Source organism: Balaenoptera borealis, assembly GCF_965194805.1.
Source record: "Balaenoptera borealis genome assembly, chromosome: 8".
Lineage (NCBI taxonomy): Eukaryota > Metazoa > Chordata > Mammalia > Artiodactyla > Balaenopteridae > Balaenoptera > Balaenoptera borealis.
In genome coordinates, this window is record NC_138865.1 from 52,790,181 (window position 1) to 52,814,308 (window position 24,128).

The 24,128-nt window shown below is 38.5% G+C and overlaps 2 protein-coding genes across 9 annotated transcripts in view; one reads left to right on the plus strand and one right to left on the minus strand.

Moving 5' to 3' along the window:
* Nucleotides 1-24,128, plus strand: part of HACD4 (3-hydroxyacyl-CoA dehydratase 4) — a 111,038-nt gene that overhangs the window by 54,628 nt on the left and 32,282 nt on the right. Inside the window, exons 8-9 of one of the 6 annotated variants that reach the window (XR_014247155.1) lie at nt 18,649-18,806; nt 19,144-19,253. The exons of 2 other annotated variants lie outside the window; for them this stretch is intronic. Coding sequence is in view for 1 of the 4 variants with exons in the window: in XM_082401016.1 (XP_082257142.1) it covers nt 18,909-18,941; nt 21,760-21,797 (71 nt within the window). In the remaining 3 variants the exon portion in view is untranslated. 3 more of the 6 variants (XM_082401016.1, XR_014247154.1, XR_014247156.1) reach the window with 3 other exon arrangements.
* FOCAD (focadhesin) overlaps nt 14,467-24,128 on the minus strand; it is a 310,658-nt gene continuing 300,996 nt past the window's right edge. For all 3 annotated transcript variants that reach the window (XM_082400998.1, XM_082400997.1, XM_082400999.1), the window contains 5 exons: nt 22,594-22,771; nt 20,947-21,044; nt 19,205-19,456; nt 17,074-17,149; nt 14,467-14,860 (listed from right to left, as the gene is read on the minus strand). In XM_082400998.1, the coding sequence (XP_082257124.1) occupies nt 14,787-14,860; nt 17,074-17,149; nt 19,205-19,456; nt 20,947-21,044; nt 22,594-22,771 (678 nt within the window). In that variant the 3' untranslated portion in view covers nt 14,467-14,786. The remainder of the gene's footprint in view (nt 14,861-17,073; nt 17,150-19,204; nt 19,457-20,946; nt 21,045-22,593; nt 22,772-24,128) is intronic.

Sequence of the window (24,128 nt, forward strand, 5' to 3'; positions counted from 1 at the left end):
TATATCAATTAAATCTATCTGGTCTATTGTGTCATTTAAAGCTTCTGTTTCCTTATTTATTTTCATTTTGGATGATCTGTCCATTGGTGTAAGTGAGGTGTTAAAGTCCCCCACTATTATTGTGTTACTGTCGATTTCCTCTTTTATAGCTGTTAGCAGTTGCCTTATGTATTGAGGTGCTCCTATGTTGGGTGCATATATATTTATAATTGTTATATCTTCTTCTTGGATTGATCCCTTGATCATTATGTAGTGTCCTTCCTTGTCTCTTGTAACATTCTTTATTTTAAAGTCTATTTTATCTGATATGAGTATAGCTACTCCAGCTTTCTTTTGATTTCCATTTGCATGGAATATCTTTTTCCATCCCCTCACTTTCAGTCTGTATGTGTCCCTAGGTCTGAAGTGGGTCTCTTGTAGACAGCATATATATGGGTCTTGTTTTTGTATCCATTCAGCCAGTCTATGTCTTTTGGTTGGGGCATTTAATCCATTCACATTTAAGGTAATTATCGATATGTATGTTCCTGTGACCATTTTCTTAATTGTTTTGGGTTTGTTTTTGTAGGTCCTTTTCTTCTCTTGTGTTTCCCACTTAGAGAAGTTCCTTTAGCATTTGTTGTAGGGCTGGTTTGGTGGTGCTGAATTCTCTTAGCTTTTGCTTGTCTGTAAAGCTTTTGATTTCTCCATCAAATCTGAATGAGATCCTTGCTGGGTAGAGTAATCTTGGTTGTAGGTTCTTCCCTTTCATCAATTTAAGTATATCATGCCACTCCCTTCTGGCTTGTAGAGTTTCTGCTGAGAAATCAGCTGTTAACCTTATGGGAGTTCCCTTGTATGTTATTTGTCATTTTTCCCTTGCTGCTTTCAATAATTTTTCTTTGTCTTTAATTTTTGCCACTTTGATTACTATGTGTCTCGGCGTGTTTCTCCTTGGGTTTATTCTGTATGGGACTCGCTGCGCTTCCTGGACTTGGGTGGCTATTTCCTTTCCCATGTTAGGGAAGTTTTCGACTATAATCTCTTCAAATATTTTCTCTGGTCCTTTCTCTCTCTCTTCTCCTTCTGGGACCCCTATAATGCGAATGTTGTTGCGTTTAATGTTGTCCCAGAGGTCTCTTAGGCTGTCTTCATTTCTTTTCATTCTTTTTTCTTTAGTCTGTTCCGCAGCAGTGAATTCCACCATTCTGTCTTCCAGGTCACTTATCCGTTCTTCTGCCTCAGTTATTCTGCTATTGATTCCTTCTAGTGTAGTTTTCATTTCAGTTATTGTATTGGTCATCTCTGTTTGTTTGTTCTTTAATTCTTCTAGGTCTTTGTTAATCGTTTCTTGCATCTTCTCAATCTTTGACTCCATTCTTATTCCGAGGTCCTGGATCATCTTCACTATCATTATTCTGAATTCTTTTTCTGGAAGGTTGCCTATCTCCACTTCATTTAGTTGTTTTTCTGGGGTTTTTTCTCGTTCCTTCATCTGGTACATAGCCCTCTGCCTTTTCATCTTCTCTATCTTTCTGTAACTGTGGTTTTTGGTCCACAGGCTGCAGGATTGTAGTTTTTCTTGCTTCTGTTGTCTGCCCTCTGGTGGTTGAGGCTATCTAAGAGGCTTGATGGGAGGCTCTGGTGGTGGGTAGAACTGACTGTTGCTGTGGCGGTCAGAGCTCAGTAAAACCTTAATCCACTTGACTGTTGATGGGTGGGGCTGGGTTCCCTCCCTGTTGCTGTGGTGGTCAGAGCTCAGTAAAACCTTAATCCACTTGACTGTTGACGGGTGGTGCTGGGTTCCCTCCCTGTTGGTTGTTTTTCCTGAGGCAACCCAACACTGGAGCGTACCCGTGCTCTTTGGTGGGGTTAATGGCAGACTCTGGGAGGGCTCACGCCAAGGAGAACTTCCCAGAACCTCTGCTGCCAGTGTCCTTATCCCCACGGTGAAACAGAGCCACCACTCGCCTCTGCAGGAGACCCCCCAACACCAGCAGGTAGGTCTGGTTCAGTCTCCCCCAGGGTCACTGCTCCTTCCCCTGGGTCCCGATGCACACATTACTTTGTGTGTGCCCTCCAAGAGTGGGGTCTCTGTTTCCCCCAGTCCTGTCAAAGTCCTGCAATCAATTTCCACTAGTCTTCAAAGTCTGATTTTCTAGGAATTCCTCCTCCCGTTGCCAGACCCCCAGGTTGGGAAGCCTGACATGGGGCTCAGAACCTTCACTCCAGTGGGTGGACTTCTGTGGTATAAGTGTTCCCCAGTCTGTGAGTCACCTACCCAGCAGTTATGGGATTTGATTTTACTCTGATTGCGCCCCTCCTACCATCTCACTGTGGCTTCTCCTCTGTCCTTGGACGTGGGGTATCCTCCTTGGTGAAGTCCAGGGTCTTCTTGTCAATGATTGTCCAGCAGGCAGTTGTGATTCTGGTGCTCTCGCAAGAGGGAGTGAGGGCATGTCCTTCTACTCCGCCATCTTGCTTAATCCTCTCTCCACCAGCGAGACTTCTTTGTAGCGCTGATTTGCCTTTCCAGGTTGCTTGGTTGGCCAAAAAAAAAAAAAAAAAGAAAAAAAAAAGAAGAAAAAAAACCAAAACAGAATTTTTTTTTTTTAATGTTGAGTTGTATAAGCTGTTTATATGTTTTGGATATTAACCCCTTATTGGTCATATAATTTGCAAATATTTTCTCCCATTCAGTCAGTTGTCTTTTCGTTTTATCAATGGTTTCCTTTGCTGTACAAAAGCTTTTAAGTTTAATTAGGTCCCATTTGTTTATTTTTGCTTTTGTTTTCTTTGCTTTAGGAGAAAGCAAAAAATATTGCTGATTTATGGCAAAGAGTGTTCCACCTATGTTTTCTTCTAGGAGTTTTATAGTTTCCAGTCTTACGTTTAGGTCTTTAATCCATTTTGAGCTTATTTTTGTAATGGTGTGAGGAAATGTTCTAATCTCATTGTTTTACATGTTGCTGTCCAGTTTTCCCAGCACCACTTATTGAGCAGACTGTCTTTTCTTCATTGTGTATGCTTGCCTTCCTTGTCATAGATTAATTGACCGTAAGTGCATGGATTTATTTCTGGGCTCTGCATTCTGTTCCATTGATCTGTGTGTCTGTTTTTGTGCCAGTGCCATACTGTTTTGATTTCTGTAGCTTTGTAGTATAGTCTGAAGTTAGGGTGTGAGATTCCTCCAGTTCTGTTCTTCTTTATCAAGACTGTTTTGGCTATTTGGGGCCTTTTGTGTTTCCATACAAATTTAAAAACCATTTGTTCTATTTCTGTGAAAAATGTCATGGATATTTTGATAGGGATTGCACTGAACTGTAGATTTCCTTGGGTGGGTAGTATGGTCGTTTTAACAATATTAATTCTTCCAAAACATGAACACAATATATCTTTCCATCTGTTTGTGTCATCTTCAATCTCTTCATCAGTCTCTTATAGTTTTCCAAGGTCTTTTATGATACTTTCTTAGGGAGATTTATTCCTAGGTATTTTATTCCTTTTGATATGATTGTAAATGGGATTGTTTCCTTAATTTCTCTTTCTGATAGTTCATTGTTAGTGTATAGAAAAGCAGCCAATTTCTGTATATTAATTTTGTATCCTGTAACTTTACCATATTCATTGATGAGCTCTAGTAGTTTTTTTATGGTGTCTTTAGGATTTTCTGTGTATAGCATCATGTCACCTGCAAACAGTGAGTTTTGCTTCTTTTCCAATTTGGATTCCTTTTATTTCTTTTTCTTGTCTGATTGCTGTGGCTAAGATTTCCAATACTATGTTGAATAAAAGTGGTGAGAGTGGGCATCCTTGACTTGTTCCTGATCTTAGAGGAAATACTTTCTGCTTTTCACTGTTGAGTATGATGTTAGCTGTGGGTTTGTTGTATATGGCCTTTTTTATGTTGACATATGTTATCTCTATGCCAACTGTCTGGAGAGTTTTCATCATAAATAGATGCTGGATTTTTAAAATGTGTTTTCTTCATCTTCTGAGATGATCATGTGGTTTTTATTCTTCAGTTTGTTAATGTAGTGTGTCACATTGATTGATTTGCAGATATTGAAAAATCCTTGCATCCCTGGGTTAAATCCCACTTGGTCATGGTGTATGATCCTTTTGCTGTTTTGCTGGATTGGGTTTGCTAATATTTTGTTGAGGATTTTTGCATCTGTGTTCATCAGTGATATTGGCCTTGTAATTTCCTTTTTTTATGATGTCTTTATCTGGTTTTGGTATCAGGGTGTTGCTGGCCTCATAGAATGAGTTCAAAAGCATTCCTTCCTCTGCTATTTTTTGGAATAGTTTGAGGAGGATGGTTGTTAACTCTTCTCTAAATGTTTGGTAGAATTTACCTGTGAAGCTCTCTGGCCCTGGACATTCGTTTGCTGGGAGCTTTTTAAATTACTGATTCAGTTCCATTACTGGTAATTGGTCTGTTCCCATTTTCTATTTCTTCTTAGTTCAGGAGATTGTATGTTTCTAGGATTTTTTTCATTTCTTCTAGATTGTCCATTTTACTGGCATATAGTTGTTCATAGTAGTTTCTTATGATTCTTTGTATTTCTGTGGTGTTGGTTGTAACTTCTCCTTTTTCATTTCTGATTTTATTGATTTGCACCCTCTTTTTTTCTTGATGAGTCTGGTTAAAGGTTTATCAATTTCGTTTATCTTTTCAAAGAACTGGCTCTTAGTATCATTGATCTTTTCAATTGTTTTTTTAGTCTCTATTTCTGCTCTGATCTTGATGATTTCTTTCCTTCTACTAACTTTTGAGTTTTGTTTGTCCTTCTTTGTCTAGCTCTTTTAGATGTAAGGTTATGTTGTTAATTTGAGATTTTTCTTGTTTCCTGAGGTAAGCTTGTATTGCTATAAACTTCCCTCTTAGAATTGCTTTTGCTGTGTCCCATAGATTTTGGATTGTTGTGTTTTTGTTTTCATTTGTCTCCTGATACTATTTTATTTCCTCTTTGATTTCTTCAGTGATCCATTAGTTGTTTAGTAGCATATTGTTTAGCTTCCACGTGTTTGTGTTTTTTGCAGTTTTTTTCTTGTAGTCAATTTCTAGTCACATGGTGTTGTGGTCAGAAAAGAAGCTTGATATGATTTCAGTTTTATTAAGTTTACTGAGACTTGTGGCCTAGCATGTGATTTATCCTGGAAAATGTTCCATGTGCACTTGAAAAGAATATGTATTCTACTGCTTTTGGATGGAATGCTCTCTATATATATTGATTAAGTCTATCTAATCTAATGTGTTATTTGAGGCCAGTGTTTCCTTATTGATTTTCTAGCTGGATAATCTGTCCATTGATGTAAGTAGCGTTTTAAAGTCCCCAACTATTACTGTGTTACTGGTGATCTCTCCCTTTATATCTGTTAATACTTGTTTTATGTTTAGGTGCTCCTATGTTGGGTGCATATGTATTTACAGTTGTTATATCTTCTTCTTGGATTGAGCCCTTCATCATTGTGTAATGTGATTCTTTCTCTCTTTTAACAGTCCTTATTTTAAAGTCTATTTTTTTTCTGATATAAGTATTGCTACCCCAGCTTTCTTTTGATTTCCATTTGCATGGAATGCCTTTTTTCCATCCCCTCACTTTCAGATCTGAAGTGAGTCTCTTGTAGATAGCATATATACGGGTCTTGTTTTTGTATCCATTCATCTACTTTATGTCTTTTGATTGGAACATTTAGTCCATTTACATTTAAAATAATTATTGATATGTATGTTCTCATTGCCAATTTGTTAATTGTTTTGGGGTTGTTTTTGTAGGTCTTTTTTTATTCCTTCTTCTTTTGTTCTCTTGTGATTGGATGACTATCTTCAGTGTTATGTATAGATTCCTTTTTTGTGTGTGTATCAATTATCAATTTTTGGTTTATGGTTAACATGAGGTTTATATATAGCAATCTATATATATATGTGATTGTTGTAAGTTGCTGATCTCTTAATTTCAAATGCATTTTAACAATCCTGCATTTGTACTCTCCTCCCCTCAAAATTACTCTTTTTGATATCATATTTTACATATAATTGTTTTGTGTATCTCTTAACTGCTTATTGTGGATATAGATGATTTTACTACTTTTGTCTTTTAACTTTCCTACTAGCTTTTTGCATGGTTGATTTCCTACCTTTACTATATGTTTGCCTTTACCAGTGAGCTTTTTCCTTTCGTGATTTTCATGTTTCTTGTTGTGTCCTTTTTTTACTTAGAGAAGTTCCTTTAACGTTTCTTGTAAAGGTGGTTTGGTGGTGCTGAACTCTTTTAGCTTTTGCCTGTCTGTGAAGCTGTTGATCTCTCCATCAAATATGAATGAGAGCTTTGCTTGGTAGAGTATTCTTGGTTTTTCCTTTCATCACTTTAAAATATATTGTGCCAATCCCTTCTGGCCTACAGAGTTTATGTGGAAAAATCAGCTGATAGTGTTATGGGGGTTCCTTTGTATGTAATGTGTTGCTTTTCCCTCGCTTCTTTTAATATTCTCTTTTTACCTTTAATTTTTGCCATTTTAGTTACAATGTGCCTTTTTAAAAAAATTCATTGGAATATAGTTGGTTTACAATGTTGGGTTAATTTCAGGTGAACAGCAGAGTGATTAAGTTATATGTATACATATATTCATTTCTTTTCAGGTTCTTTTCTCATATAGGTTATCACAGAATATTGAGTAGAGTTCCCTGTGCTAGACAGTAGGTCCTTGTTGGTTATCTATCTTATATATAGTAGTGTGTGTATGTTAATCCCAAGCTCCTGATTTATCCCTCCCCCTTCACGTTTCTGCTTTGGTAACCATAAGTTTGTTTTTTATATCTGTAAGTCTGTTTCTGTTTTGTAAATAAGTTCATTTGTATCATTTTTAAAAATTAGATTCCACATATAAGTGATATCATATATTTGTCTTTCTCTGTTTGAGTGACTTCACTTAGTATGATAATCTCTAGGTCCATCCATGTTGTTGCAAATGGCATTATTTCATTCTTTTTTATGGTTTGAGTAATATTCCATTGTATATTTGTACCACATCTTCATTATCCATTCATCTGTTGATGGACATCTAGGTTGCTTCCATGTCTTGGCTATTGTATATAGTCCTGCAATGAACATTGGGGTGCATATATCTTTTCTAATTATGGTTTTCTCCAGATATATGCCCACGAGTGGGATTGCTGGATTATATGATAACTCTATTTTTAGTTTTTTTAAGGAAACTCCATGCTATTCTCCTTAGTGATTGTACAAATTTACATCCCCCCCCCCGCAACAGTGTAGCAGGGTTCCCTTTTCTCCACACCCTCTCCAGCATGCATTGTTTGTAGACTTTTTGACGATGGCCATTCTGACCAGTGTGAGGTGATACCTTATTGTAGTTTTGATTTGCATTTCTCTGATAATTAGTGATGTTGAGTATCTTTTCATGTGCTTTTTGGCCATCTGTATGTCTTCTTTGGAGAAATGTCTATTTAATCTTTTGCCCATTATTTGATTGGGTTGTTTTTTTGATATTGAGCTGTATGAGCTGTTTGTATATTTTGGAGATTAATCCCTTGTTGGTCTATTCTTTTGCAAATATTTTCTGCCACTCTGTGGGTTGTCTTTTTGTTTTACTTATGATTTTGTTTACTCTGCAGACGCTTTTAAGTTTACTTAGGTCCCATTTGTTTTTATTTTCATTACTCTCAGAGGTGGATCAAAAAAGATACTGCTGAAATTTATGTCAAAGAGTGTTCTGCCTTATGTTTTCCTCTAAGAGTTTTATAGTGTATGGCATTACATTTAGGTCTTTGATCCACTTTGAGTTTATTTTTATGTATAGTGTGAGAGAATGTTCTAATTTCATTATTTTATATGTAGCTGTCCAGTTTTCCCAGCACCACTTATTGAAGAGTTTGTCTTTTCTCCATTGTATATTCTTGCCTCTTTGTCGTAGATTAATTAACCATAGGGGCGTGGGTTTATTTCTGGGCTTTCTATCTTGTTCCATTGATCTATATTTCTATTTTTGTGCCAGTACCATACTCTCTTGATTACTGTAGCTTTGTAGTATAGTCTAAAGTCAGGGAGTGTGACTCCTCAAGCTCCATTTTTCTTTCTCAAGATTGTTTGGCTATTCGGGGTCTTTTGTGTTTCCATACAAATTTAAAAATTTTTTGTTCTAGTTCTGTGAAAAATGCCATTGGTAATTTGATAGGGATTGCATTGAATCTGTAGATTGCTTTGGTAGTATAGTCATTTTCACAATATTGATTCTTCCAATCCAAGAACATGGTATATCGCTCCATCTGTTTGTGTCGTCTTTGATTTCTTTCATCAGTATCAAAGTTTTCTGCATACAGGTCTTTTGCCTCCTTAGGTAGGTTTATTGATAGGTATTTTATTCTTTTTGTTGCAATGGAAAATAGGATTGTTTCCTTAATTTCTCTTTCTGATCTTTCATTGTTAGTGTATAGGAATGCAAGAGATTTCTGTGCATTAATTTTGTATCCAGCAACTTTACCAAATTCACTGATTAGCTCTAGTAGTTTTCTGGTGGCATCTTTAGGATTTTCTGTGTTTAGTATTATGTCATCTGCAAACAGTGACAGTTTTACTTCTTCTTTTCCAATTTGTATTCCTTTTATTTCTTTTTCTTCTCTCACTGCCATGGCTAGGATTTCCAATACTATGTTGAATAGTAGTGGCAAGAATGGACACCCTTGTTCCTGATCTTAGAGGAAATGCTTTTAGTTTTTCACCATTGAGAATGATGTTTGCTGTGGGTTTGTCATAGATGGCCTTTATTATGTTGAGGTAGTTTCCCTCTATGCCCACTTTCTGGAGAGTTTTTATCATAAATGGGTGTTGAATTTTGTCAGAAGCTTTTTCTGCATCTATTGAGATGATCATATGGTTTTTATTCTTCAGTTTGTTAATGTGGTGTATCACACTGATTGATTTGCAGATATTGAAGAATCCTTGCATCCCTGGGATAAATCCCACTTGATCATGGTGTATGATCGTTGTACTATACTGTTGGATTCAGTTTGCTAGTATTTTGTTGAGTATTCTTGTGTTTATGTTCATCAGTGATATTGGCCTGTAATTTTCTTTTTTTGTGATATCTTTGTCTGGTTTTGGTATCAGGGTGATGGTGGCCTTGTAGAATGAGCTTGGGAGTGTTCCTTCCTCTGCAATTTTTTGGAAGAGTTTCAGAAGGATAGGTGTTAAGTCTTCTCTAAATGTTTGATAGAATTTGCCCATGAAGCCATCTGGTCCTGGACTTTTGTTTGTTGGAAGTTTTTAAATCACAGTTTCAATTTTAGTACTTACGATTGGTCTGTTAACATTTTCTATTTCTTTCTGGTTCAGTCTTGGAATGTTGTATCTTTCTAAGAATTTGACCATTTCTTCTAGGTTGTCCATTTTATTGGCATATAGTTGTTTGTAGTAGTCTCTTATGATCCTTTGTATTTCTGTGGTGTCAGTTGTAACTTTTTTCATTTCTAATTTTATTGATTTGTGTCCTCTCCCTTTTTTTCTTGATGAGTCTGGCTAAAGGTTTATCAATTTTGTTTATCATCTCAAAGAACCAGCTTTTTGCTTCATTGATCTTTTCCATTGTTTTCTTCATCTCTATTTCATTTATTTCTGCTCTGATCTTTATGATTTCTTTCCTTCTACTAAGTTTGGGTTTTGTTTGTTCTTTCTCTAGTTGCTTTAGGTGTAAGGTTAGATTGTTTATTTGAGATTTTTCTTGTTTCCTGAGGTAAGATTGTATTGTTATAGACTTCCCTGTTAGAACTACTTTTGCTGCATCCAACAGGTTTTGGACCATTGTGTTTTTGTTAGTTACTTGGCTGAGGTGTCTCAGCACTGGTGTCTACAGACTATTGGGAAAGGGTGGGGTGGGCCCTGGGGCTAATAAGGTAGAGGGAGGATTCCACAGTGGCACCTGCCAGCACCAGTGTCCACATGGTAGGAGTTCCCAAAAATGGCTGCCTACAGTGTCTATGTCCGCAGGATGAGCTGCAGTTGCCTCCTGCCTTTCTGCAAGGCTCTCCAGGATTAGTAGGTAGGTCTTACCCAGGCTCCTCTCAAATTACTGCCTCTGCCCTGTGTCGAGGAGGGTGTCAGATTTTGTGTGAGCCCCTAAAGGGTGAAGTCTTTATTTCCCTCAGCCCTCTGGGACTCCCGAAAGTAAGCCCTGCTGGCCTTCAAAGCCAAATGCTGTGTCTTCCTGGTGCAGGACTCCCAGGCTAGGGAGCTCACTCCTTTGGGAGAAACTCTGCAATTGTTATTATTCTCCTGTTTGTGGATCATCCACCTGGGGTTATGAGATTTGACTATATCACAATTCTGCGCTCCCCCTACTCATCTCATTGTGGTTCCTTCTTGATATCTTTAGTTGTAAGAGATCTTTTTTGGTAGGTTCTGGTCATTTTCATCAATGGGTGTTCTGCACATAGTTGTAATTTTGGTGTGCCTGTGAGAGGAGGAGAGCTCAGGGCCTTTCTACTCTGCCATCCTGCACAGTCCTCTCAAGAATGCTGGCTTTGATTTCAAATCCAGCCCCCGTATTTCCTAACTGAATGACTCTCTGAGTCCCAGTTTACTTAACTGCCCAAGGCTGTTGTGAAGAGCAAATGAAATATGGTAAAGTAAACCTCTGTAAATTATAAAGGGCCATACAGAAGTAGGAATGCTTTTCTTTATTACATGATGGTTTACTGATTTATATTTTCTGAATGTAAGCTCCACAAGGGCAGGAATATCATGTCTTGTTTACTTTGTACCCCAGAACCTTGTATGGTGGTACATAGTAGACACTCAGAGTCGTTGTGCAACTCTGACTTTATGGATTACTACTACTACATCCAGAAAAAAAAAAAACTATACTTTAAGAAATATATCAGATTAACTAGGTGATGTTTCAGTTATTTTGGATTTATCTCAAAGGGTGCTTCATGTTCAGAAGACACATATAGAGGTTTTTTTTAAAAAAACTTACATAAATATCTTTCCTTAATGTGCTACTTGCTTCTAGAATGTATTAATTGTTACAGATAATAATTTTTTACTTAAGAAATTTCCATTATCTTCCCAAGTCCTGACACACATGTTGTCAGGCCTGTTTCAAGCATTATAGCTACTATTTATTGTTAGTGAAACATACAAAAGTGAAAGCATTTCTTTTACATTTTAGTATTTACACAGCATATTTCTTTATTCTTTAAACTCTCACAACTACTTTGTTAGGTGAGTTATTTCTTTCATACAAAAAATAAAACCAAAGTCAGGGAGTCATCAATGTCATTTTTATTCAGTTCCATTTCTAATAGTTTGGCTGGACATTATTTCACAAGTTCCCTGTTACAAGAATCAGATGATCTTTCTAAACTGCAATTTCAAAGAATTTTGGTTTATGAAGATTAACAGATTACATGCATACTCACAACTTCATAAATATTTTATGTGTCATACATTAAAAAGATGAGACTTTAAAGTTTCTAGGATTAGAATAAAGTGTTTCCTTCCAGAAAATATAAAAGCATATATCCAGCACCAGAGCAGTGATGATATACATTTATACATGAAGATGATGCTGTGAGGTATCTTTCCATAAGAGTGGTGAAGGATGTGAACTGTCCCAGCCATATTCTGTCCTCTGGTTCCATTTGAAATGCCTGCAGCTATGAATAGGCTGGTTGAGGTCAGAGACCTAAAGACCTAGCTTACAACTCTGGCCTTAATGAAGGCCCCATCCTCTTAACCACATGGTCAGATTTCTCTTCTAAAACAGCAATTTGCTAAAATGTTTACCAAAAATCTAAAACTACTGCTTACTTTCAAAGTGACTAAGATGTTTCAAGACAGTAGTTAAGTCTTTAACAAAGTTTTACTCCTTATATTATTATAGTATCATCTTTGGTTAAAATCATTTTGGAGAAGTTAACTTGTGGCAATTAACTTCTTCAAAAAAAAAAAAAAAAGGTGATTAACAGCCTCTTGGTTACCATGGAGCCATTACATTACAAATAAAGCACAAAGATTTTAGGCACTTGCATGGATCTCAACATCTGTTCCAAATGTACACTCTTCAAGTGAAGAGTCACAGTGTTTGGACACATCTGAGACACACAACATAGCCTTAATCCCACACATTGATTTGTTAGTATACCCTAGCATGCTATTTGTCTTGGCAACTTGTGATTTCAAAAACTAACAGAAGATGACTTATAACGAAACTTTTCCTTTTGTATATAGTTTGGAACGTCTGGTCTCAAAAAAGCAGAGACTTCTGGTTTCTGGAGAGCAAACTGAAATATCCCAAAGGAATATCTTAATTCTTACTGGAGGTCAGACAGGTAACCAGGAGAAAGGGTCTTATTATGCCAGTGACCTATATCTTAGAATAATTAGAGTTTAGAACCTTTACAGCTTCAAATTTAGATTTTGACATTTTGGACTCTTTATGGAGTCCAAATGAATAGGAATGAATAGGAAAATCCTATGAATAGGAAAATCCTATGACTCTTAAACACAAACTGCTGAAAACAAAAAGAGGGAGCTAGGGAAGAGAGGATACAGGTAGATCTTATTTCCTCCCTTTTGTACTATTCTGTTTTCTTGTCAAGGCAGGAGCAATGACAAAGTCTGACTGAGAAGAAACTGGGCCAAACTGAAAAAGGCAGTCTGGGTCTGGAAGGCTGGGCTGATTCTTTATCCCTCTCCTTGAGCATCAGCAAGTCTGCCCACTGATTTGGGGGGAAATGCGAGAGTAGTTCTTCAGTGCCCATTTCCTCTTCCCTATTCTTTACTGCCATCCACATCATCTGCTAGCTGGCCCGGGAATGTAATGTCCTTCAACCCATGAAGACCTGCTCCTTTACACTGTAACTAACTAACTCCCAACTTCCCAATTCTAGAGGCTTATTAATACGAGGCAGGGGTGTTTCTTTTATCGATTCCAGCAATCTATATTAAGCATGAATGAGGCTTAATACTTGGTAGGAGTTTTCATCTGAAAGTGGGTGCTGATGAGCCTGATGCAGTAGAAAGAGCATTGGACCTGGGGTTCTAGGACCTTGGTTCCAGGTGTAGTAGCTCTGCCACTTATTAGATGTGTTTTCTTCATTTAAAAATAGAAAATAATGCCTCTTCACAGTATTGTTGCAAGGGTTAAATAAGATAATACAAGTGAAACTCTAGTCACTTATATAGTCTGACAACTAGTAATAAGTGTTAGAAGAATGTCAACATCTCATTGGTAGGTAGTATGAGAAAGCCAAGGTGGGTGGGAAGGAGACAGAAGCTGGCTTCTCACGTAAATTTTCTAAGCTTCTGCTTCCTTCAAACTCATTTCCCTCCAGCTCAGCCTCTAAAGAAGTAATAGAGATGAAATACTTGGTGATGTAGTTAAGTACTACCTGAGAGCTCACCTTCCCTTCCTCCTTTTCTGTAAGCATCTCGGCACCCTATGGAGTTCAGCAAAAGAAAGAGCTGCGACCTGGAAACAGTGTGAATTACACAGTGAACCACAAATATTTGGAACCTGGAATCATAAATCCATATATTTGGAAAATAAAATTAGTAGAGCGATTTTTAACTTAAGTGGTAGGTATGCTTGGTGACAACATGAAGGTATTGTACATGCCACACAGGAATACTCAAAGTTCCATGACACTGCTGTGGCATGATAAGCACGAAGGTATATTATTCCAGTGGCACACATTTTCTCCCCAGTAATCCCATATACGTATACATCAGTATGTTTGTATGATTGGCTAAAGACAGCCCTGATTAATGGCTGCATGAAGGAACAATAATTAGCAATCAGAGCAAATTAAATTCCTGGCTGATTCTAAGCCCCTGAGTAAAATGCAACCCTTGAGGATGCTGTCACATTCCTTCATTTACTTGGCATTAGGCCACCAGTCACCCTGATTAAGACAGAGTTTTGTACTTATAAAAAAAAAAGATCGATGTTTGGAGGAGATATTTGCCATTTTTTGCTTGCCTAGCATCCTATCACCTTTTCTTCTGGGGGAACCCAGTTCAGGTGGACGGACATGTGGCCCAGGCCTGGTCAAGTAGAACCCTCCCCACCCCACCCAAGGACTCACATGACTCAAGCTGAATCAGAGTCCACCCCATGTTGCTTCCGCCATACCTATGAGCAAAGGCACCTTCCCCTCCTTATTTTGAATTGGGTAACTTTCACTTGCATTCAGGAGACTCAAGCATAAAAAAATTATAGCCACCACTTACAAGTCTGATTTAGCAACGTTTAACACCATGCTTATTATTTAAATGCGTATAGCAGTTCCAAGAGAGTGTTGTAGCAATAAGAGTAAGAAAACATGTCTAACTCACTGAGTCAATGAATATCCTCTGGAGACTTCATGGGAAACAGATCAGATTCCACTGTCACCGCTACAGTTTGGTTTTGCTAGCAAAACCTTCCCCATGCCTTAAAACAAAAGTCACATGCACAAAATTCACAGGATTATTTTACTAGAATTTAGTGGGGAGGAGATGATATAATTAGATTTTTCACAAAAAATCTTTAGATTGAACTCTAGCCAAATAAAAGAAAATCCAAGTTCTTGTTTCAGTCTCAAATGGCCTGGGTATTGAAGCAGTGTCCCCTGTCCTGGCATGCACGGTTCAGGCTGTTGGTTGTGTGGCCACCCTTTCATGACCTTCAGCTCTCTGCATCATGTCTCAGTAAGCCCAGACACGAATTCTGAAAAATTCCTTCTGTCTGTATGGTTTTCCTCACCCAGCTGAGAATGCTGCTGGCTACTGCAGAACTGTTCACCAACCATACGCTCTGGTCCATACAGCTTTCTTCTTAAACTCTGGGAGAACTCTCAAGGACAGCAGGGTGGCTAAGGGGACAAAAAATAAAGTGCACTGTTGCATTTGGTGGAGTTGCATTTGAAAAAGTCATTTAGATCAAAAAGGTGTCAATAGAACTTGGCTTGTTCTCACTCAGCTAATCTTTAAGAATTCCTATCAAGCCTTAGACAGGATTTTAATGGAAGAAAACAAATAATAAAGGTTGAGGAAAGGGTTTTTTTTTTTTTTTTTAAGTTACTTTGAAACCAGTTAGTGGGAAATTCTGCATAATTAAAACAAAAACTGACTTCTGGGATGCTGGCAATGCTCTTTTTCTTCATCTGGGTGCTGATTACATAGGTGTGTTCCCTTTGTAAAAACCTACTTGTGCACTTTTCTACATGAATATCACTTTTCCACTAAAAAAGTTTAATTGAAAGGTAAACAGGGCTTCCCTGGTGGCACAGTGGTTAAGAATCCCCCTGCCAACACAGGGGGGACACGGGTTCGAGCCCTGGTCCGGGAAGATCCCACATGCCACGGAGCAGCTAAGCCCGTGCGCCACAACTCCTAAGCCCGCGCACCTAGAGCCCCCGTGCTTCCGCAACAAGAAAAGCCACCGCAATGAGAAGCCCGCGCAGCTCAATGAAGAGTAGCCCCCGCTCGCCGCAAGTAGAGAAAAACCGCGCGCAGCAACGAAGACCCAATGCAGCCAAAAATAAATAGATTTATTTAAAAAATAAAAAAAAGGTAAACAAAGACAAAAAACCTGATCCTGTAATGAAGTTAGGTTCATGGGCTCAATGGAGCAAGTATGACTGTACTAAACTATATTTGAACACACACCTTAGCTGTCATGGGTCCCTCAGAGATCGACTTAAAGTAGGGAAGTTATGTGTAACCCCTCTAGGTAACTTATTACATATCTTATTTTAGAATACTAATGTAAATATATTGAGATTTAAAAAAAATATAATAGCGTGAGGGAATGAGGGTAAGCCAGAACTACATAATAATTGTGTGTGACTCTAGTAAGCCCTTGAATACACGATCAAGTGAACATGTACTTCTTTGACCCAAATAACTATTTTCCTCATCAGTATCAATTGTTATCTTCATGACCTAAGACAGTATATGTTGGGAACAACCAATGGAATTATGGACCCATGGCCATTAAAAATTAGTCCAAACTCCTCAAGGAAAATAAATGGAGGAAATCCTAGCAGCAAGTCTCTAGGGAATGGTCAAGTGTAAATATGTCAGACCAGTGCCGTGATCCTCAGTGAAGTTCTGTGGTTGATCAGAATCACCGTCCTACACAGGCCCTCCCACCTACTTTGGAGGGAAGGAGAAGGACAAGAACCAACACATTAGATAATTCTCGCTTGTTAGGCAATCAATAGATTATACCATACTTAAAGCAAAATATGGTCAATTATCACAAGAGTAGGCCAGCAGGCAACTTTCCCAAGGTGAGACTTTTCAGTGTAGTAGCTTACAGCATGTCAGGGGCATCAACAGCAGCCACTGGGAGGATCCAGACCCCCAAGTCTCCAGATGTGGATGACAGTACAAGCTGTCTTGGACCACAGAGCCAATGCCCAGAAGACTTTTCAGATTTGAGTAAAAATATCTACATAATTTTCACAGAAAGATCATCTATATTTGTGGATCCCACAGTCATAGTTTAACAGTCAATGGAGATGTATAAAAAACATGAAAATCATCTAAATGCCTGGAAGCATGGGAAATGTCCAATTCCCTTGGCAAAATACTATGCAACCGTTAAAAATACTTATGAAGCCAGTGTAAGAATGGGTTAAAATGCTTTTAAAATAATTTTAAAGTAAAAAAGGCAGTATTCAAAGTGTGTATGTACATTTTTCAATTGGCTATGATTATAAAAACGTTAATACTCATACGCAGAGGGAGCAAAAACTTAGGAAAAACAATCAAAATTGTCATTGGGCCGTGGGATTCTGGATTCTTCTTTGCTTATTTTTACTTTTCTGAATTTTCTAAATTTTAAGTCATATTTTATGATTATAATAAAACATTTAAAAACCATTTAAATAAAAATTAAATCTAAAGGCAATGCAACTTTTTTTAACCACTTTCTAATTCAAGAATGCCACACTGGTGACAGCTTCATATTACTTCTCTAAACTGAACCAAGACAAGCCCTTTCAGGAGCCAACATACGCTAGGATGCTGTTCTGCAGCACGGACAACACTGGATGGGCATAAAGCACGGAAGTGATACCTTTTAAAAGATCCCTGGATTTTGCTGAGAGGCCTTCTTTAGGGCTTTCCATGATGCTGAATAGCCAGTCAATGAACTAGAGTGAAAATGAAGAATGGTATCAGTGAAAACAATGTCACTATCAGTAAGACATCATTCAAACCCTTGGGCCTGCACATACGAGTATCAGGGCAGTAGTCCCTGGACAATACCTGCCTGGGCTGGGAAAGTGGAGCAGAGACGGGACCAGGCACAAGAGATGGGAAAGTTGGAAAAGGCTCTCATTTAGTTAAATGACCCAGCGAAGTCAAACCTCCTTCCTTTGCTGATTACCCTGGGACTTGCTATAGCTTTTAAGAGTGGGGTAGGCATGGGCCCAGAGGGCCTCCTGTGTGCCATGAACATTCTGCCTCATCACTCTGAGACGCCCCAGAGAGGTTAAGAACCTTGCCCAAGTCCACTCCCAGTGAATGGCAGAGTCAAGGTCTGAACCCAAGTGCACCTGGCTTCAAAGCCTCACACTCCTCCTTCACATCATGCTGCCTGCCACCTGGTTCTGTGTGTACCAGGCCTAGGCTCCTAGGTGGGGTGGTAAATGGGGAAACACATCAGATGTAAGCCCCTGTTCCTAAAATATGTTTCTGTGGCTAAGAACAATTTGTGCCCAAATGGATATGAAGCAAAGTTGAAATGTAAGAGAAAAGGCATAAAACAATTTACTAGGTAGACCCAGGCGTATTAGCTGCAAATAAATCCTGCAGATGAGGTAGAAACTCATAGTACTCATGAGTTTGACTGATATCCCAGGTGCAGCCAAAATTGTTTTTGAATTAGATAACGGATAATTTCGTTGACTGAATGTTGCCAATCTCGACTCATTGAAAAACACATACACTAGTTGTAGGTATTAGGAGTTTTAACCTTGGACTAGAAAAAGAAAATATTCCTAATTCCCTGCTTTAATTAAAACTTTTTTCTTTGTTTATTTTCTTTTCCTCAATTTTGTTTTATCATATCCTACTGGTAAGTAAATAAATCAGGTACTACAAATACATGATAGATGCAGGATGTCTATACTGTAGTCCAAAACGAACAGGGTGTCCCAGGCCAGAAATAAGGGGATAGGATACCACATTTAAATTTATTTTCATTTAAAATGAAAAAGAAAGCACAAAATTTGGGATAATAATACTAATGCTTATCAGGTTTAAGAAAACAAAGGCATTTTAATTGAGATGCTCAGTGAAGTTCATGGCTAAACTGTGGGTCCACAGCTCAGAAATATTTTTAAAGATTAATGTTCAGATTTTAAGAGTAAGCCACACAAAGTTGGCTTTAAGCTTTCAACCTCGTAAACATCCAGTTTTGATTAAATGGGATTCAAAAATACCTTTCAATCAACAATTCAAGACAGGTCAGAGCCACGTAATGAGAAATAAAGGATGTACCGTATTTTCATATGCTCTTCACGACAGCTAGTAGCCTGGGGAAACTCAGTATTAAAAACCAAAAGGTACTTCCTATAGTTTGGGTTTTCCTGAGGGCAAAGGTGATGACATTAGGCCTTTACAAATCTCCCCACGGTATCTCGCGCAGGCCAGAAGCACCTGGAACACGCCTATCGCATGGAATGAGCTGTGGGGAACCTTAAATATGGTAAAAGATGGATACTCCAGATTCGCATCTCCCTGGAGGATTTCCCGGACCCATCCCCAGACATTGTTGATCACCCCCCTCCCTTGCTCATCACCACTGTATCCTTATCATACCATCTTGCAACCTTGAACTTGCCTTCCTGTCTGTTCTCACTCTGAAATTCTGGGCTCTCAGAGACTTATTCATCCTTTTATCCCCAGGATCAAGAACACATGTGTCTTCAATAAATGAAGGCAAGTATAAGCTTTTCTTTCCACCTCACCCCTAACTGTAAGCAAGTTGTTGCTGTTGTCACTGTTGTTTTTAGTCAGCGGTTACCCTGAGCCTGGGCTAGCCTCAATCTCTGAGGCTCTGCATCTGCCTGAGATTCGAGGCTGAGTAGGAAAGCCTGTAGTGTGACTCAGGTTTCACTTAACTCCCACCTCAATTCTACAGCAGAAACTGCTGAAGAGAAAATGGCCGCCTGCCCTGACAAGCAGGTAGCTGCCAACCTCACCTTCTGGGTCTGTTCCTTCCATGGCTCTTTCTGCAGCAGAAGAGGCATGCTACTGGGAAGGAGAGTGACAGCCTCCTGCACAGTGACCCTGTGCAAGGGACTCCTGCCAAGGAACCTTGATGCTGGCCCAGCTGGACCATTTTCCTGATGCCATGGCAACCAACTGGCACTGAGGCCAAGGAGCAGAGGGGCAGCGTGGTCTGCCCATGCAACCACTGCTGTTGCAAATATCAGCAACAAGAAATCCAAAGCCTACAGGAGAAATAGGAACAAGGTCAGGTCACATGCTTTAACAATGCAAAGTAACACATGTTCACATACACAGCCCCCATCATGAGGCAATGTTACCTTCCCCTTCACTCAAACCTTCCGCCTGCCCCACCCCTACCCCAGAAGAGGGACTGGACCGAATAGCAAACTATTTCCATGCTTAATGAAGAGACATTTTGGGGTTTCAGAAGGTTTGAAGGATCCTCTTTTGTGAAGACAGAAGGCCCAACAGTTTCATTATTAGTGTTCTAACATTTCAAGAGAAACAATTAACACCTAATCATACTGAGATCCAAACATTCCTCTGTTTTGGTGTTTTCAAAGAGACTTAAAAATTAATTAAGAGAGATACAGGCAGGGATATTTAGGTTTATTATTATGTGGCAAAACTGATTTTCAAAAATATGTATAGTGTATTCTGTTTTTAAACAGAAACAACAAATGACTCTCCACATGCATTAAAAAAAAATCCGTTTAGAATCCATGCATTTAGATTTTATAGACTAATCTAGACACTTGTAGAAATGGTGGTAACAAGGGCTACCTCTGAGTTACTGTACTACTGTGATTTAAATTATTCTTTCTGTTTAACTGTATTTTCTAAGTTTCAAAAGATTTTGTAAGAAAGCAGAGAAGGTTAATACAAACTTTGGAAATGAGAAGAAGAAGAGGAAAGATTATGCTAACTCAAAAAAAAAATTTAAAATGTACCCCTCAATCTCTTAAAATGCCTAATCTCACTAATGAAAATTTCAAAAAGACACACAACTCTGCAGAAGAGCTGGGCAGAATATCAAACAACATCCCAGGTTATGCATATTTTGCTCACACAGCAAACAGCAGACCCATGAAACATGGCTATGGAAAAATACTAAAAAAAAATTGCACATTGGGCAGCTGAGTCAAGAAAATGAGGAGAGTAGGAAAGTGCTGTCCTTCATTTTTTTTACTAATCTTTTTTTGTTTTACTCACCCAGTACTAGTGGTGGTTAACCTTTTCTGGGTCATAGGTCATTTTGCAGGTGGGGTGAAAATTTCCTTCCAATATGTGCATGTAAGTATTGGCACAAACACAGATTACTTGCATACACTTCAGGAACCCCTTCAAACCAGGTGTTTGAAGCCATGCTCCGGGCCAGTGCGGAGGCCAGAGCCCTGTACCCCAGTCTTTGTGGGGTCCAGCCCAAGTACACGGGATCCCAGTTTCCCCCTCCAGCTAGAATTCTTTGTGTACTGCCTGTCAAGGAACGTGTTCTGTTGAAAATATTTTTCAAAGGGCAGCCATGGGCATCTCCTAGAGCCTGGTAAGAACATCCGTTTCCTTGTGATGTCAGATAATTGTCATCTTTGTTTTCACAAAAATAAAAGGAAGGAAGGAAAGAAAGCTCCAAGCAGCAACAATGTTCCTCTTTTGGGAGAGTAAATATCCTCTATATTTTAAGGAAGCCACAAATGACTCCTCTACATTGTACCTCATTAAGAGCCACGTTCTGAACAGATGCTGACTGGTAAGCAACATTTCTGATATAACCCATCAGTTCCAAGAGCCACTCCATTCTCTTCAACACGCCTGAAACAAAAGGATATTTCTTACCAGACCTTGGTTTTCCTTTGCAATGAAAAACAGATCAGCGATTACCATCATAACTAAAGCAGAACACCCGCCAAGGACCCTGTGCGACAGTTTCAAGTCCTTTTATGGTACCTGAGACTTGTGCTCACCCGTGAGAGGGTTTTTGATACTATTCACATCAGATGACCATACTGTGGTCTTTTTTTTTAAAAGCTAATTTATTCTTCAAATCTGTGATAAAATGGTGAAATGCATTTATTGGAGTTGCTCAACATGAAACACTAGGAGAAACTGGGCATGCCAACTAGTTAGTAGTGTTAAATCTTTGATAACTAGTTGTTTTTATAGTCCTCCCTTGCTTAAATATTCCCAATTTATGCAAAAATCATAAAGAATACCTATCCTAAAACAACAAAAAACAAAACCCAGCTATTACAGGCTAACTGGAGAACAAACATCAACATAAATATTAATTTTTCCTTTAAAAAAATGAGGATTCCCAGCACAGCAGAGACTACTTGGAAACGTCTTAAAATTTAGTGCATGAGAGGAAAATGGGAACTAAATTTGAAGGCCAGCTAGTTAGGACCAAAGGCAATATCAAATTTGTTTCCTTCATGTATCTTCATGCTTAATAGGGAATACCTACTAGTTTTCTGCCTGATAAATACACTTTTAAGTTAGAGTAAAAAAATCTCATTTCTCATCACAGGTTCACTTTTCACTGGGCTGGCGCTACTGTGGACATGAGACAACTCTCTCAGTTGCCAAAGAGGAGGATGAATCAAAATTTCCTACACAGTCTTGCAAAGACTATTACAATTGTATTTGTCAGTTTTCTCTCAAAGCCTTCAAGATACAAGAGATGGGGATGATGGGTCTCAAGGGCTTCCCAGCCACGTCTGGTCTGCTGAAGCCAGATGCCTTCAGGACCTGAATGTAGACGTGAGAAATTTTAAGCATATGACCAAAGGCATGGAGGAGAAATGAGGGAGCTCCCTCTTTAGATGATTATTAAAGTATAAATGTCTAAAATGGTCTAAAAGTTGCACCATTCATTAGCAGAGCTTCAGGCCTGAAGCTTCTGGCTTGAGGATGTAGTAAGGGTGTCCAGATTTTATTCTTCTCACCCCTGAGAAGTTCTTCTATAGAATAACTAATTTGTTGTTGGGCTGCTTTCTTTTTCTCTTTGTAAAATGACCACCCAAAAGCCATTTTCATGAAAACATCAGGGAGAATCAATCAGCATCCGTCTGCTTGAGAAAGGAAGCAGGAAGAATCAACCTGATAAACTTGTTTATGTCTCTGAGGGCCTGGAGGGCCAAAGACAAGATAAAAGTCACCAGTAGAATTCATTCCCACCTCCAAAGAGTTGATGTTGTGAGCTGTAATTGCTCGTTTCTATCCAAGGTGCTACTCATTTGGGGTAAAAAGGCCTTGCCTGTGTCAAGAAGCACTAAACTAGTTAAGTTGAGGAAACAATTACAACCTAAAAGATGGTAGGCACATCTTTCTGTTCCTGATGTTCGCCCCCAGCTGGCCTTACCGGTGTTGGCGTGGCTCACAATCCGTGCCTGGTATAAGCTGTGCAGTATCATCCAGGCCAGTGTGTCTTTTTCATGGTGCTGAATAGCAACACTGAGCACATCAGTCAAGCCCATCAAGGGGAATCGTCCTTGAGAGATCAAGTATAGTCTGACAAAGGCAGCCTTTTCTAGGCTGTTCTGCAAAAAAGCAAATTGTTCAGTTACTATTAACTGAAATTGTTATAGAACCTCGGGGCAAGGGCAAAAGAGAAAGGGTGAGTTTGAAGTTGATTACCATTCCAAATGCTAAAACTGTTCGTTTCCTGCACAGTGTGACCTACCTGCCTGCGTGCTATATTAAAATGTACCTACAGACAGATGGTTGTAATGTCACCTCCTGTTTTCTCATAAAAACCATAAATGATTTCAGGGGTTAATTGGTGAGGATATTTAGTAAAGCTACACAAATAATAATAATAACAATGATAACTAACAAATACAGTACTTATCATGTGCCAGGCACCATTCTAAGCATTTAACCTGTGTTAATTTGGCACTTCACAAAGTGTGGTACACAGACCTATGGGGCACCCCAAGACCCTTTTAGAGGGTCTGTGAGGTCAAACTATATTCATAATAAGACCCCAAACTGTAGCAATGTTCATTGTATTTTTCACTGACACTTGCAATTTTTTAAAAGCTAGTTTCATTTAAAATATCCTGTAAACAATAAAAATTACTAGTTTTGTTAAACCTCTGCCCTTGAGTACATCTTTGTAATATTCTGTATGACCAAATGGGAAGTATGCATAAAAGACTTGTGCTGCAGCCCCAAGTGTGATGGTCGTCTCAAGGAGAAAGTTGTGAGAGTGAGTTGTGAGCTGAAATAGCCACTCTTCTCATGGAACGCCATTTAGTTGAAAAGAATAATTGACGGACAAACTATGGTTATGAAAACTGAGTATTTGATTATTTTTTAAAAGTGAAGGAAGTAAGACTGTCACTTCAAGGAAAATACTTGACAGTATTTATTGCCAATGATAAAATGTGAGCTTTTAAGTGAAAATTAGATTTTTTGGAAAATCTGTATCTGCTACGATGACTTTAGTAGCAGATACGTAAAAGACTTTTCTGATGAAGTTGCCGGCGATACTGACAAATGTGATGTTTTGATGTTTTATAATGAAATGTACCAACATTTGGAAGATTTTCAAAATTTAGTGACTCAGTATTTTCCAAATGACCAATATATCTTACAAATCTTGCAATAATATCTTACGAAATCTTGCATTGGTAAAAGACCCAGAGTGCAATGGACCAATGGATTTTAATGTAACAGAGTATGTGAAGTTCACCGATATGGTTTCAGATTCCACATTTTAACTAACCTATAAGAAACCAACACCTGCTGAGCTTTGGGACAGTATCAAAGAAAGACATCCCCAATCATCAGAAAAGACTGTTAACACACTCTTCCCCATTCCACCCACGTATCTGTGTGAGGCTGGATTTTCTTCACATACTTCACCCAAACAACATCACAACAGAGTGAATG